Source organism: Cydia pomonella, chromosome 1, assembly GCF_033807575.1.
Source record: "Cydia pomonella isolate Wapato2018A chromosome 1, ilCydPomo1, whole genome shotgun sequence".
Taxonomy (NCBI): Eukaryota; Metazoa; Arthropoda; class Insecta; order Lepidoptera; family Tortricidae; genus Cydia; species Cydia pomonella.
The window spans coordinates 49615898-49631102 of NC_084703.1; the positions used below are offsets into that span (position 1 = coordinate 49615898).

At 40.2% G+C, this 15205-nt stretch overlaps 1 protein-coding gene across 1 annotated transcript; it reads left to right on the plus strand.

Annotated features, from left to right (window-relative positions):
• Positions 1-2386: 2386 nt before the first annotated feature.
• LOC133525863 (uncharacterized) lies at positions 2387-14243 on the plus strand. The gene is made up of 4 exons (XM_061862269.1): positions 2387-3160; positions 4596-4788; positions 10438-10693; positions 13433-14243. The coding sequence occupies exons 1-4, from the start codon at positions 2995-2997 to the stop codon at positions 13946-13948; spliced, it is 1131 nt and encodes a 376-aa protein (XP_061718253.1). The 5' UTR covers positions 2387-2994; the 3' UTR covers positions 13949-14243.
• Positions 14244-15205: the final 962 nt, after the last annotated feature.

Consider the following 15205-nt stretch of genomic DNA (forward strand, 5'->3'; position numbering starts at 1 on the left):
GAGGTCGCGGGTTCAAACCCCGGCTCGTACCAATGGGCAATGAGTTTTTCGGAACTTATGTACGAAATATCATTTGATATTTACCAGTCGCTTTTCGGTGAAGGAAAACATCGTGAGGAAACCGGACTAATCCCAACAAGGCCTAGTTTACCCTCTGGGTTGGAAGGTCAGATGGCAGCCGCTTTCGTAAAAACTAGTGCCTACGCCAAATCTTGGGATTAGTTGTCAAGCGGACCCCAGGCTACCATGAGCCGTGGCAAAATGCCGGGACAACGCGAGGAAGACGATTACGCTTTTTTGTTTCAGATTTGTTATCTTCCGGTCTTTAATATTCTGTATATTATATGTTACTTTAAGAGGGAATTCCATTTCGGGAGAAAACGATTTCCACTTACTGAATCTTTACAAATCACTTTCATTTTCATATCGATCGCTTCGCAATATTTTATTTTAGGTTTATAGTTTACGCTTTTATGAAAAAAAAACACTCGTGTGGTCCTTTTGAGAAACTCACTTCGTTTCTTAAACCCACACTCGTATTTTAATGCCTTATATTAAGTAGCAGTCACATAAACTACTATAATAATACGTTTAACCATACCACGCATTCTATTTATAATATTATTTATTGAGTAAAGCAAACTGATTTATGGAGTGAACACTCTAAGCCTAATTATTTCCGATGGCGCTACAACAATTTGTGGGTCTTGGCCTCCTCCACTATTTTCCTCAAGTTGTCGCGATCCTTGGCAACCTTCCTCCAGTTGGTATACTTCCTCATCTTCCGAAGATCTTATTTCACACAGATCAGCCACCTTTTCTTAATTATTTCTCTATGGTTCTGATTATTGTTAGTATTAATATGAATACATATCGACACGCACTTTCCTATAATACCCATGCATATTATCTTCGCTTATCATACAAGTAACAATACAGTTTACATATATATCTAACGTCGTCTTCCTGTTAGGCACCGCTACCCCAAGAGGGATTGTCAGACCTTTTCTATTAAGTCTCTCTGGAGCACTGTTGGCGCACGTCCACGTGACTATACCGATCAGTTCGTTGGTCTGTTCGTCGACAACCATGTGCCCCAGTCCGAGCAGGTAGCGGCGGCAAGTCTCGCTGTTCATGTCGTGTTCTTCGGGGCCACAGGAATGGACGCAGGGCGCCCAGTAATCTTTAGAGTTCCTCACCATTGGGTAGATCTCGTTGCAGACTCTGTTGCTCGCGTGCAAAATTTCCAGCTTGTTTTGCTTATGAGTCCCCGGCGACTCTTCCTAAGATATAAAAGTAACGATTATATAATGAGTAGTAAATAAATCATTGATTGAAAAAACAAAGTATTAATTTTGTTTCTTATTTTAAGTGTTTGCCATGAAGGCGTTCGGTGTCGTTTGACTAACTTTGATTCAAAGGCAACCAAACATTACTATTTTTACCAGTCCAATGTCAAAAAACCTTGCTTTGCCATGGTGTCGACCAAGTTTTCGAAAAAAATTCGGTCGTGGATTTTTCGGGAGTGCGATAAATTCATACTCTATACTTTTATTCCGCCACGGGGCCCAGGTAACGATCAGCCCAACGTTATCAAACATTTATTTTGATGGTTTCACCGGGAAAGTAAACGCTTTCACGCCTATTTGTCGGTAATCGTACATTAAAGTCGTGAACTCGGCGCTGGCTCTGAAATAACAATAAGGTGATAAGTACATGCGGATAAACACGAGTGAACGTCGGAAAATGTTGGATCCTTCCACTCTTTGGGGTATTTTATGCTTGCCACTCGTTAAGTGCTTAGTTTTAGATATCACTTTAAAACTGTCGAGGAAAAGTACCTAATCCGTAATCGGTCATTCTTCATAAGGAAATAATACGTACTACCTATACAATGTGTTACACCAGCCACTGAGAGTCCCGTACATTTTGGCTGGCTTATGTTGATATATCTTGTATAGGAACAGTCAATTTTTTTTACGATTTCGAGGTTGGTCCCATAGTAAAAGTTGCTCAGTATGATCTACACATTCTTCTGGATATCCTACTTAACATCTGAGACCTAGTATTATTGTATGGCTGGGTCCACGACCGGAACAATGGTGTTCCGGACCTTTGTAGGCGTGCGCCGAGCCGAAGTCAATACGATGACTCCCTTTAAGACAAATTCGATTTTATGTAATACACCCAGCTAGAACCCATTCATGCGTACAAACCCCGTACCCGTAAATTGGTCCCAGCTGGCTTAGGGGCTATTGTAGATACAATGGAGAAGAGTGCCAGTTATGGTGTTGAAGTTTGGCTGGTCAAAATAAAGGGCTATTGCTGAGAGGTCTGGACACCTGCCATAACGATGTTAGTACACGTTATCGAGGCAGGCGGTCACTCGCCGCTGACTAGAATAAAGATGGGCTTCTGAAACTGCCATCGTAAAGACGCCCAGGAGCAACACCAGTGTGAGGTGTGCGCCGCTTTCTACCCAGTGGCTGTTAACAGCCACCGTGTCAACTCGGGTTGTATGCAGTGAAAACATTATTATGGCAGGTGCCCGGTAACCAGGTAAGGTCTCTACGTCATTCTATATTGTCTACGTCATAATAATCCCATTGGAGATAAGTGTGATACTTTGAATGTGTTAATTTCCAGATCTCTCTTGCAAACGTCCCTTTCTCGCGCGGGTCGGCTGGCAACATCCACTTGTCGACGGCGCTACTCTTGCACCAGCGCGCAGCGCTCATGTTTGGTCCGGAGTTATGAGGCCGCCCGCGTTTTATGCTTATTCGAAAACCTCTACACATTTCTTATATGGAGTTTTTGCTATAAACTTCGAATGTCGCAATATAATGAAGCAGTTTTATTGTCCAACATTCAATCTAGAAAAAAGTTAACAGCAATAATATAAAAAGACTGCAAGCAATCTCATTTCGTTACCAAAAAAACGTACACCAACTTAAAACAGTTTTTTTTTAAATAAAATACCTATTGAATCTAGAAATGCTTATATACTTTTGGGTGTTACTTACGGTAACATGTAACGCATATGTCTACCAAAGGAAAAAAGCCAGCTTTCTGGGTGGCCGTGTGCGGAACCGAGAACCTTTCTCTCATCTCGGGCGGCAAGGACAGAGCGGCGATCGGCCGGTAAATTTGGACAATACTTGTAAGTTAATTTGCTATTTATATTTCTGTATTAAGTTCTTCTTTATATAATATATAACTGACCTTAAAACGTGTATTTAACTTCGTCGCATTACGTATGTTCTATATTCCTCACGAGCGTACATACGCGTGTGGAAACTCTATGGTACACTCACTTTTAGTAGTTCCACGTAATGTATAGATCTGCCGACCTAATAAAGCGTTACATCTAAATCTTATGTTTATGGAAATTGTGATGGCAGATAATTATTTCTCCTCTCCCTTGGCGCCCTCGCGTACGTAGCCCGACGTACACAGTACAAAAATGTATGTAGTTTTGCAGACTACGTGGCGTGCTGCACGCGATTCAATGCCGGGCGCTTTCGGCGCCCTCATGCTAAAAGACTTAGGCGTAGCCTGGCGTACGTTATTCCTTGCCGGGCGTCTACAGTGCCATCTTCAAAAATTACAAAAAAATCATTCATTATAAAATTAATTTAATTAAATTCAACGATCTATGTGCGATCCAATGCCGGGCGCCTCTGGCGCCCCCATATCAAAAGCGTCGGGCGTAGCCCGACGACCGTGGAGCGCGACGCGCAATCGGCGCCCCCATACGTTGAATTCACTCACGACACCATACATTCATATGTTTAATTTACTCTATAACTGTGTTTTTCGTGGTTTTATTTCTATGTGTAATAAAGTTTATACATACATACATTCACAAAATAAGTACCTGTTCTATAACTTATCGATTTTAAGTAAATGTTTTGAATTCTCTCCAAACGGTCAAGATAGACTTGGTATTGTGGTGCCCAGATTACCCTCCCGAATTCGAGATTAATCCTAATTAAAGAATAAAATAATCATTTATAAGTATTTGGCCATTTGAAGGGCTGTCCGACACGAAGAATTATTCCTAACCTTTTATATGCAAGTTTCCATAAATTCTCAGTATGCTCCTTATGGTTTAGTTGCGAGTCCATAGTGACACCTAAGTCCTTAATGGAAGATACTCGTACAGTCAGCATCAATAGTAGCGGATGAAACAACGTGCCAAAAGTATCTGATATTACGGATAACTTTTCCAAATATAGATAAATCTCTCAAATGTACGTTCAAAAGTATGTCATTTATAGTCTTAATTGTTCTACATATAGAACTATCACTTTTTGTTAAGCTGTTACAGAATGGTACATACTTTTGAAACCTTATTTGATCCGCTACTTTTGATGCTGACTGTACTATGTTATTACCAGACAAATAATAATTATAAATTATCGGGTTGTGTTTCCGATTAAAACGAATAACAAAACATTATTCTATGTTTAAGAACCAATGATTATTAAATTATACAACCAACTTATACAAGTTTAACCCTCAATTATTCAAGACAGGTTTCACAATCTTATAAAATTGGTCATCAGAATTTCTAATTGGTATAATCGTTCCAGATTTTTGTCCAGTGCCGGCAATGGAGCAAAAAGGAGCCGATTTATTACCTCCAGAAGACTCACTTTATAAGCATGATGTAGCTCGGGTGATACACGCCCTCTGGAACGAGACGCATGTCTGGGCGCCATTGATATGCACGGCGGCCTTGGTCAAGAATTCAGTGTTCCTTACAGCTGCTAGGTGTATCGCCACGTGAGTCTCGTATACCGTAAAACTACCCAACTATAGTCCAAAGCTCCCAACTGAGGCGAGCTCATATTCGACACGGTTTCCCATCACTAAAACCGGCGGCCCTTCGCCAAACCCTAGTTTCCGGGAATCGCCTACGAGCGCCGCGCGCGCGCCGCCTCGGCAGCCAGTGCGAGCCAGACACTTCTAGCGAGCGGTCACGCTTCTCGTCCCTACGCTCGCCGCTCTCGCGAGTGCGATATACGTACCGAACCGACGCGAGTGATATTGTTATTATTGTACCAAGATCGTTCTTTGTGATTAGTTATCCAATAAATAAATGCAATCTTGCTCGTGGGTTTCTATTATAATAACCACTCGAAGGAACCCACATTGGTGACCACTCGAAGGAACCCACACAACTATGGTCCACAAATAAACTCAATTTTTCTCGTGCAGGTGTGTATTTTACTATATTTTTGTAGTTCTAAGGCAAAGTATGTTTATAAATGGAAGGTAAAACTAGGAGTAAACCAAAAGGAACATTGGTATAGATACTTAATTTGCTTTTGAACTTGTGGACCATAGTTGCAGTATTGGACTATAGTTGGGTAGTTTTACGGTACCTTACAATTAGCAGTGATCGCCACGCCACTAAAATGTCACCCTTTGTCCTGCATTTAGGCCATAATAATATAGACCGCGGGTTGGAGCATATATTGTCAGTCATCGCCTCCCGACTGATACTTTGTCACATGATAGTTTATCATGAATTAAAAAAAACAGTCAGCCGTTTTTATCGCGGTTGAAAGACCAATAATTGATGACATGTGTCTGTAAAAAATACGCATTTATGTCCGCAAAGTATGTAAATATATGTATGTATAGGTATGTATGTGTAAATTGCGTTACCGTTTATTTCGAACGCTCATAATTTTAATAAATCGGCTAAGAGCATATCGGGCCATGCTCAGAGTAGGGTTCCGTAGTTACTCTTCTGTCACAATAAGCTAAACTGGAGCTTAAAGTATAGTAGATTATTAACCAAGGGATGAACTGTGGATGAACTGTACGTCTTTTTACTATGAAGGGGAAACTTTTTGCGATAACTCAAAATCAGCTAAACTGATCATGTCCGCTATAGTTTTCATTTAATGGCTTTCTTAAGCTCTACTTCCACGATTTTTTCATATTTTTTTGACGTGTGGTTCAAAAGTTAGAGCGGGGACACATTTTTTTATCTTTTGGAACGATTATATCCGAATATATTCACTTTATCAAAAATATTTGTTAAAGACCCATATTAGCTTTGAAAGACCTTTCAAACGATATCCCACACTGTAGGGATGAAGCAAAAAAAAACATCACCCGCACTTTACGTTTTTATATTTTATTCTACGTCTTTGTCGGCTTTATTGATTTATATATCGATGCCAAATTTTAGCTTTCTAGCACTAACGACCACGGAGCAAAGCCTCGGACAGACAGACAGACAGACAGACGGACATGGCGAAACTATAAGGGTTCCTAGTTGACTATGGAACCTTAAAAAGGAAAGCGCTTATTTTTTACATTTTTATGCAACCAGCTGACGTTCTTACCACCTGACATACGTATACATGACATAACCGACTGACGATTTTTTTAATTAACAATAGCATCTGAACTACCATCTGACAAAGTATCAAACGGAAGGGGATGACTAATTTTTTTACGTGTTTCGGTGGCTGCCATTCCTCAATCTACCAACAGAGCGGCAGCTGACGTTCACGACGGTTGCACTATACCAATTTTCGCCCAGGAGGCGATTGGTCATGGAAATCTGTTCGTGGCTCGCGGACTAATATTGTGAACTCAGGCAGACCTGCATTTATTTTTATACTACGTAAGCAGTATCCGTAGCCTATGCACGCCTGCAACTCCAGAGAGACTCCAGGAGTTACATGCGCGTTGCCGACCCTAACACCCTCCCACCCTCGTTGAGCTCTGGCAACCTTACTCACCGGCAGGAACACAACACTATGAGTAGGGTCTAGTGTTATATGGCTGCGATTTTCTGTAAGGTGGAGGTACTTCCCCAGTTGGGCTCTGCTCTAGATCTGGAATGACATCCGCTGTGCTGTGCCCTACCACACAGAGCGAGATGACATTCACAATGCCCATACCTCTCTTATGCCCATACCTCTCTGCAGCAACACTTGTCATAATACTCGTAATTTATTCACTGCCCGTGCGAGCTAAGCGCTACTTTAATATTGGCCGCCATCTTGAATATCTCACTTCCGGCCATGATTACTAAAGCAACCAGCAAATTTGGCGGAAGCGACTGAAAAGGGTAAAATAAGGTACTCAGTTTCCAAAAAAGAATACGCAATGAATTATCTGTGCATAAAAAGGAGTTGGTTTCTGATGTTTTTAACTACATGACCAGACATAGGAATCCGTGAGGCAAAATTGTTTGACAAGTAGGGAGTTCCTGTATCGATAAACTGAACTATCGATGCTAGTTCTATATACTAGTGATCACTCAAGGGTTTGCTTGAAAAAATATTTTTTTTATTAAGAGTAAAAAAAAATTAATAATAACTCAATGTACTCTTCTTCGTTTTTAAGACAAGACAAGACAATTTTATAATTTTACTCCCTTAATTTTACCCGAAAATATGGAACAAATTCTGGTCGTTTACTTTAACAATAGTAAATGGGACATTCACGAAGAAAAAGATTGGAATGAGTAAAATTATAAAATTGTCTTGTCTTGTCTTAAAAAAAGTAGGAATATTTTATGAGTTGAACCAGCCAGGGATAGAAAACCGGTATTTTTTGTATGGGAACGAAAACGGTATTTTTTCGTTCTTTGTTAATTATTTCATTTATAATTGGGCACCCTAATAATAGCGAAGTCGTTATTCAAAACACAACTGAGTCCTACATTTGGAGTATAAAATAAACCGATCCGATCTCTGGAACCAATAATCAAATTAATGACGCAAATTATCTCCAGCAGTCTAATAATTCCAGCAAGTTTCCTTCCCTTTAGGTTCCTTAATATTAATAATTTTCTATGTAAATATATTCTCCGACCGTCCTTAGTCCTGGGATCGGTCTGAAAACCAGCGCCGGGCATGTCGGCTCCGCACACGCTGAGACTGGAACCCTTTGCCCAATACTATTTTGTATGTCTTTGATTCAGCTTTATTAATTTATTATTCTTGATAATTTATGTTTTCCTAGCATGTAAGTGAATTGGTCTGACACTGTAAACTTGCATTGTGTTCTATAATAATAAAAAAATACCATAACGATATTTTTATATTGTATGAGAAGATAACAATCGCGAAATATACAACACGTTCGATATCTTCTTTGATATATTGGTATTTTCTATTCTTTTGGCATTGTATACTACAGTTTACAATTTTATTTTTAAGTGCTAAATATATGTAGATAATAAGAAATTTGTTAACACAATTTAGCAATAACGATAATAAAATGTGAATAAAAGTACAATAGAAACTTAAACTAATTAAAAACTAAAAATCTATATCTAAAGAGGGCCCCTGGGGCATAGTGCCAAAGATACTGGCAGCATTTCCTCGCTGAATCGCAACGCTTATTCGTTGACCGAGGAAGCTGCCAGCTCTTTTGTCCCCTGTAACGTCAACCAGCCGTTTGGCCAAATCATTAAAAATGCTCTGAGCTCCCGGGCCCCACGGACCGAGGGTCTCGACACCGAAAGGAGCAAAGTTATAATTGGCGTCGAGACCCCTGTATTTCCTCCTTTTGAGGGTCTCGGCAGCCTCGGCAGCCGCACCCGCTTTCTTTGTAGTACCGTGAAGGTGAGACGGTGCCAGTGTGTCCACGCAGGTCGCGTCCCACACCAACACTCGTCCCATCCTCCACGGTATCAGTGACATACCATCAGGTCTCTTGCCATCGTCCCGGGCTATACCGGCCGGCTCAAGTATCGCAGGCACGTTGACGGTGACAAGAGACCTGCGGATAATGTCGTTGAGCGCGGCGTGACGTGACAATCGCCCCGCGCTTCGCTGGCAAGACAGACCATGACGCCCCCGCTCGTCCACGTCACTCCCACAGTGGCATTTATGCGGTGCACAGATTGATACCCCCAGGCGCAGCCCAACTGCAACACGGAGGGTGTTTCCATCTAGATGAGTGCCAGTATTGGGAGAGGGATATGCGTTGAGCCAGTGGCCAGCCTCCCTACAACCAACTGCTATCAAACGAGCTCGTTCAGCTCCTTCACTGTTATCTAGACATGTGGTATATGTTATTTTCGATAAAGCATCGTCCCAGCTCCTCTGTGATTTTAGATTGTATGGAGGGTCATGTCCCGGGCAGGCAGACAGCCAGGCATTTCTAGCATCGTCCAGGTCTGAGATCTCAAAGTTTGTGGGTAAAGCCCTTAGGATTTTTCCTATGAGATCAGCAGAGCTGTGAACAGATGATAGAAATGCCGGCAGTGATACGCTAGAAATTCTGCGTAACCCCAATCCGCCATACCGAACGGGTAGAGACGCTTGTACCCATGATTGATCGGAGAGCTTTAAATTAAGAATGCGCTCTATGTTAATCTTGACTAAGGAGTCTACAGGCAGCAACAAATTTGGTTGTTTCCAAAATGGGCTGCAGCGAAGCATATACGTTAACTTTGGAACAAAAAGGCAAAACTTAAGAATAACGAGGGCCGAATGGGGGCTGATTTCTAAAAGACGATCGGCGTAATTTTGAAATTTGGAAACGGTGTTACTGATAAAAGTAGAAAAATAACTCTCAAAAATTGGAGTCCCCAGAAGGCTAAGGGAGTCTCTCGTAACAGTGGTTACGTTAGGCGTTATAGTATTAAATTTCCTAGTTACGTCCGAGTGATTTAGTGTAGAATTGTGAATGAATAGTTCACATTTATTACAGTTCAGATCTAGGCCTATGGACTCGAACTTAGACTTAAGGATGGAAAGATCTGATAGAACTGTTTCCAAGTTGCCTCCTAAAGTGCCATCGTCCAAGTACCAGACGTTGAAATCAGAAGATAAATTTTGAATGATAGGGTTGATTGCTAAACAAAAGATAGCCGGCCCTAAGGGATCACCCTGCTGGCATCCAACTTCTGATGAGATTTCATGACTGCGGTACATTAATTTTGAAGGATCAGCATAACAATGAAGGAGGTAATTATAAAGCTCTGGAATGTTATTCCTGATTTCAGCCAGCAGGGTGTCTCTATTCACAGAGTTAAATGCATTTTTGATGTCAATCTTTAATACAACTTGGCATTGATCGTTGCTGAGGAATGTGCGAAGCGCATGAACAGCAGCCTCGCAACCACCTTTTGTTCCACAACCTAATTGGACTGGTTCAAACTTATGTTGTAATTTTGTAACAAAAAGAAATAATTTTGTAAGAAATGATGTACCGATTTGTAATTGATTTTCATTCATGTTATTTCTCGGTAATTTACAGCAAGTAGAAGTTACACCTTTTAATTATTAATCTATGACTGACTTATCGATAACAGATTTATCGATGTTTCATTTTGTCAAACGAGTTGTGCCACAAAAACTTCTATGTCTGATTATGTAGCTTTATTTTCCTGTGTACCTGTATGTGACAATAAACGATTCTTATTCTTATTAGCAACCCGCTCTGTTCTAGTGCTAAAGTACAGTATACAACAGTGGTCTACCGTGGAGAGAGATTACCCACAAAAGCATTTATTTTGCCAACCAGAGCAAGCAAGCAAATGTTTGACGACACCGGGTTGATTGTGACCTATTATCCGAAACAATTTGATTATTTCCATACGTTCGCCCGCACCTTCAAGCTGCGTCCCGAAGACAGCCCGTCCTTCGACTGGTTCGATGACAACCTGCGCGGAGATAGTGTCGCTGTAGTGGGATACATTACGTCGGTAAGTTTACTGTTATGGATGGTAGAGAAAGGACGACAGTGGCTGAACCATAGATATAATAAATAAATCAATAAATATTATAGGACATTATTACACAAATTGACTAAGTCCCACAGTAAGCTCAATAAGGCTTGTGTTGAGGGTACTTAGACAACGGTATATATTATATATAAATATGTATAAATACTTAAATACATAGAAAACACCCATGACTCAGGAACAAATATCCATGCTCATCACACGAACAAATGCCCTTACCAGGACTTGAACCCGGGACCATCAGCTTCGTAGGCAGGGTCACTACCCATTAGGCCAAACCGATCGTCATAATATTCCTAAAGATGGAGTCTAAGCCAGCTGTCACCGTAGCCTCACACACATTTAATGTACAATTAAAACCTAATTCTTAGGTCTACAGTCCTTTGAAGCCGTCAAAAAATCAAACACCTAAGTTGACATGAAAAAAGATACGGTCGTTTATGCCGCAAAGAACGTACATTTCGACGCTCTTCAGTTTATAGAGTAATTGAAGAACTTCTCGTCGGCTTAAAACTATGCAATGTGGCAAGTAATATCGTCTTACACGAACAAGTACAGGGATCTCAAAACTATAAATTTGTAATAAAATAAGTAAAATTTCTACGGAATTCTTGGTGGGCGAGACCGACTCGCACATGTCCGGTTTTTATAACCGAGTTTTCTATGTTTACATTGTTTACATATTATTTAAAATAAGTTTACATTTTAAATTAAAATAAAATCTTAGAGAGGTATATGGCATCTAAAATATACAGGGCGTCCCAAGACCATGGGACATCAAGGGAAAGTACCTTAAATATCGTAGATAGGATATTTTGCTGAAATAAGACTTTACGTTATTTTTGAAAGTAAGTAATTCTGCATTTAATTTTCTAAGAATTACTTGCTTCATCTGGGAATCGAACCTACTTAAATGTGAAAAACAAATCACCCCTATTTTTTAACACTAAGAATAATAACTTAATATACCTCCCCAAAGCTACCCGCTTCTGGAATTCTTCTTAGGATGTTGGCAGCGTTGTCCCTTTGTACTGCCAGGTTCAGTCTTTGGACAAAGAAGGAGCCGGCCTGTTGGTTCGTATGAATCAGCGACATAATTAAAAAATATGCCCATGGCCATATTGAAATTAAAAAAATATCATTACCGCCCGCCCGCTCGCCATAATACAGCTCATTCCATCTCAGTATGCTGGCATACAATAGAATATTTTACAGTATACTACGCCTTCATTAAATGCCAGAACTTCATTAATGTCATAATATCTATTTAAATCTCAAATTACCTACATGAAAGACTGCCATATTATCCAATATTATCGTTTTTAATTTAAGCAGACTGTTAAAATAATCGTTAATAGGACAAAAGTTAAGATATTACCACTGAAATGCAGTTAAACGCTAATTTTTAATAAAAAAGAAGCCCCATCCGATATTCTGCCATTTTATTTTGGGCACAATTTGATATTTTGATGCGGTATTACGGTAGCATTTTTATTTAAATATTGAAATTTTAATCGTTTAAATCAATCAACAAGGCCCATATTATAGTATTTTATGCAACAGTTGTATAAGAAGGGTCAAAAAAGGCGAGTGGCGTGAGTTACAATGTGAGCCGGAGCCGAAGGCGTAGGCGAACATTGTAAAGGAATACGCCACGAGAATTTTTTGACCTACTTATACAACGTTGCATACAATATTTTTCCTACGAGTCAACAAAAATAAATCTTAATTTAGGTAAACAAATTACAGCAAAAGTATATAGCCAAGACGCACGAGCATACCTTGTTACGCGCCCGGCCCGCCCCGGGCCGCGGCCGGCCGGTCGGCGACACCTCCTCGTAACTCATGAGACCCTGGTACTTGCTACTTGCTAAATTAATTTTTTGGACTGTTTTTTCTCAATTTTGGCCACCGTAGCCTACGGAGACTAACAAGCAACGCTAAGCGGTCTTCGTAGTCTATGGGTGTTGCTATATTACGGGTGTCACATGCGTGTTTCTGACTTATGAAGTAATTATTTTTACTATGCAACCAAATGAATATTTTGTAAGTTGGCATCAATGCACTTAGTTTAAAACTGTATTCGTTTTGGTTTTGTTAGGTTGGTAGCCATTAATCGCAGTAACGTTATAGCTTATAAAAGCACAAGAGCTTTTATGAGGAATAGACAATATAGACTTTTCTTGAAATCTTTTATGTATGTTCTTATATTCGTGTTAATGAATGCATAAATGACAGATAACAGTAGAGGACTAGGAAATAACTATTTATTGTAATATGGTGGTGATAATCTTAACTAATTTTTTTTACTAAATTAAACTTGTCTAAAACAATAAGAATTAAAAAATTATATATAAACTTGAACATATTATAAAAAAAAAGTTAGTCACCGGGCGACATTCGAACCCGTAACACTCGTTTCTAGCCGTCCGCCTCTTAACCCGCTGGATCAGACGGACAGTGGCAGGCAACACGAAATTAGCGACCATATTCTGCGTCGAAAGAAAAACGGCTCCGGCTCACATTGTAACTCACGCCACTCGCCTTTTTTGACCCTTCTTATACAACTGTTGCATAAAATACTATAACCGAGTAAAGCTCGGTCGCCCAGGTACTAAGACATTAAAAAGCCTAACTATAAGTAACAAATCCAAATTTACGATTTTGCTTTTTAGATGTTAACGCCTATAATGATTTTAGGATAAATCGCCATCAACACATGATCTGTACAAGCTGTCGGATATGCACGCCAGCACCACGATCTGCAACAAGTTATACCCAGTGGAGAACAATTCTACCGATTACCGGGTTCCCTGCATCCATTCCTGTTCCCTGGAAGAACACCGCAGGAACGACGACTCGTGTTATCGCTACAACTTCGGACTGGGGCACCTGGTTATCTGGTATAAGAAATACTCGAGAAAACATTTAATAGGAATAGTAACGTGGACTTGTGGAAATCGTGTTGAAGACATAGCGAACAGGGGAGGCCTTCCTCTACCCTTAGGAATAGCCGCTATTACTGAAAACCATTTATATGATGACATGAAATGCGGAGAAAGGATTGCTATGGATGATAAAGAGTACTCACCCGAAACAATTCACAAGAAGTCAACTAAATATTATAAGGATCTTTGTAAAATAGGAACTGAAACTCGGGCTCCTTATCCAGAGTTTGTGGACGAATATTTGGAAGAATATCGGGATGAGCATTAGTGAAGGTTACTAGACTCAAGAGTAAAGATTAAACTCAGGGTAGCCTGTTTTCAAGGTAAAAAAATGCGCATACAACAACAACACAACAACTTGTGGCCCATAGTTAGAACCTTAAAATCTAACTATTATTCAATCTAAGTTAGAAGTAAGATATACATGTTATGACTGCGATGCACGCGGAACCCGTCGGAACTCGGTACGCTTCAGCTTAAACTCCGCCTTGGTAAAGCTCGCTAGACGTGTAGTCGGAACTCGGTACGTTATTTACTAAACAATAAAAATAATGGAATTTGCAGTAGGTAATTTTTATTTCACTATAAATAACCGCACCTAAAATAGTTAACCAGTATATTATAACTTAAAACAAACTATTTACTGTTTAAAGATCATCGATTTTCGACCCACGTGATATAATCGCGTTTAAAAGGTTCATATTTTATTAATTTATAATACGCATCTAAATTTATTTTATTGATTAGGGAAACAAACATTATATTGTTCTTTTCTGTAATTCAATACACATTTCATTGAATGCGGGGGACGGTAATATAGGTTAAGATATAATTTCGTACCAAGGGCGAAGCCAGCCAGTGAAACAGGGGGGTAGCGGGGGGGGGGGGGGGGGGGAGTTGATGTTGATGCCGCAGAGGGGTATACATTGTATGTTAGAAATTGAGCTCCAGGGGCGGGGGAGTTGTCCCCCCCCCCCTGCCTAGACAGGCAACCATGTTTCGTACAGATACAGCAACAAAAAGTTGTCGTCGACGTCTCGTTCTCGTTCTCGGTAACAATACACCCTAGGTATTTAAACCTACTGACTCGAGAGCAGTCCCATTGAGTCGAACTGGAGGTACATGTGAGGGACATTTGTTACCGGCCTTAAAAACCATTATTTCGCTCTTCTAACCGTTGCAAATGAAACCGTTTGAGGAAGCATAGCACTCGCCTATGGCTACAAGCTTGCTGAGAGCGCCGACCGAGGGCGCCAGCAGCACCATGTCGTCTGCGTAGCTGATGTTGTTTAGGCACACGCCATCAACATGGCAGCCGACATGACTGCTGCTAAGCTGCTCGATCTCGGCGTCCACGTACATGTTGATATCATTCTTAGACACACTTAAACATCTACAACATTTTTAATATAGAAATACCTAACGTATAGGTACGCTTGAAACACACATCTATTCATTTATTTTACTATTATGCAGAACTGAAAAAATGATAATTTTTAAGTAAGAACCTTTTTTTATGGAAAAG

Bases quoted from the DNA above. Each gene is read 5' to 3' on its own strand.
- LOC133525863 (XM_061862269.1), top strand. From the start codon at position 2,995: ATGCTTATATACTTTTGGGTGTTACTTACGGTAACATGTAACGCATAT. The intron at 3,161-4,595 runs GTAAGTTAATTT...TAATCGTTCCAG, and splicing joins GGTAAATTTGGACAATACTT to ATTTTTGTCCAGTGCCGGCA. The intron at 10,694-13,432 runs GTAAGTTTACTG...TAATGATTTTAG, and splicing joins TAGTGGGATACATTACGTCG to GATAAATCGCCATCAACACA.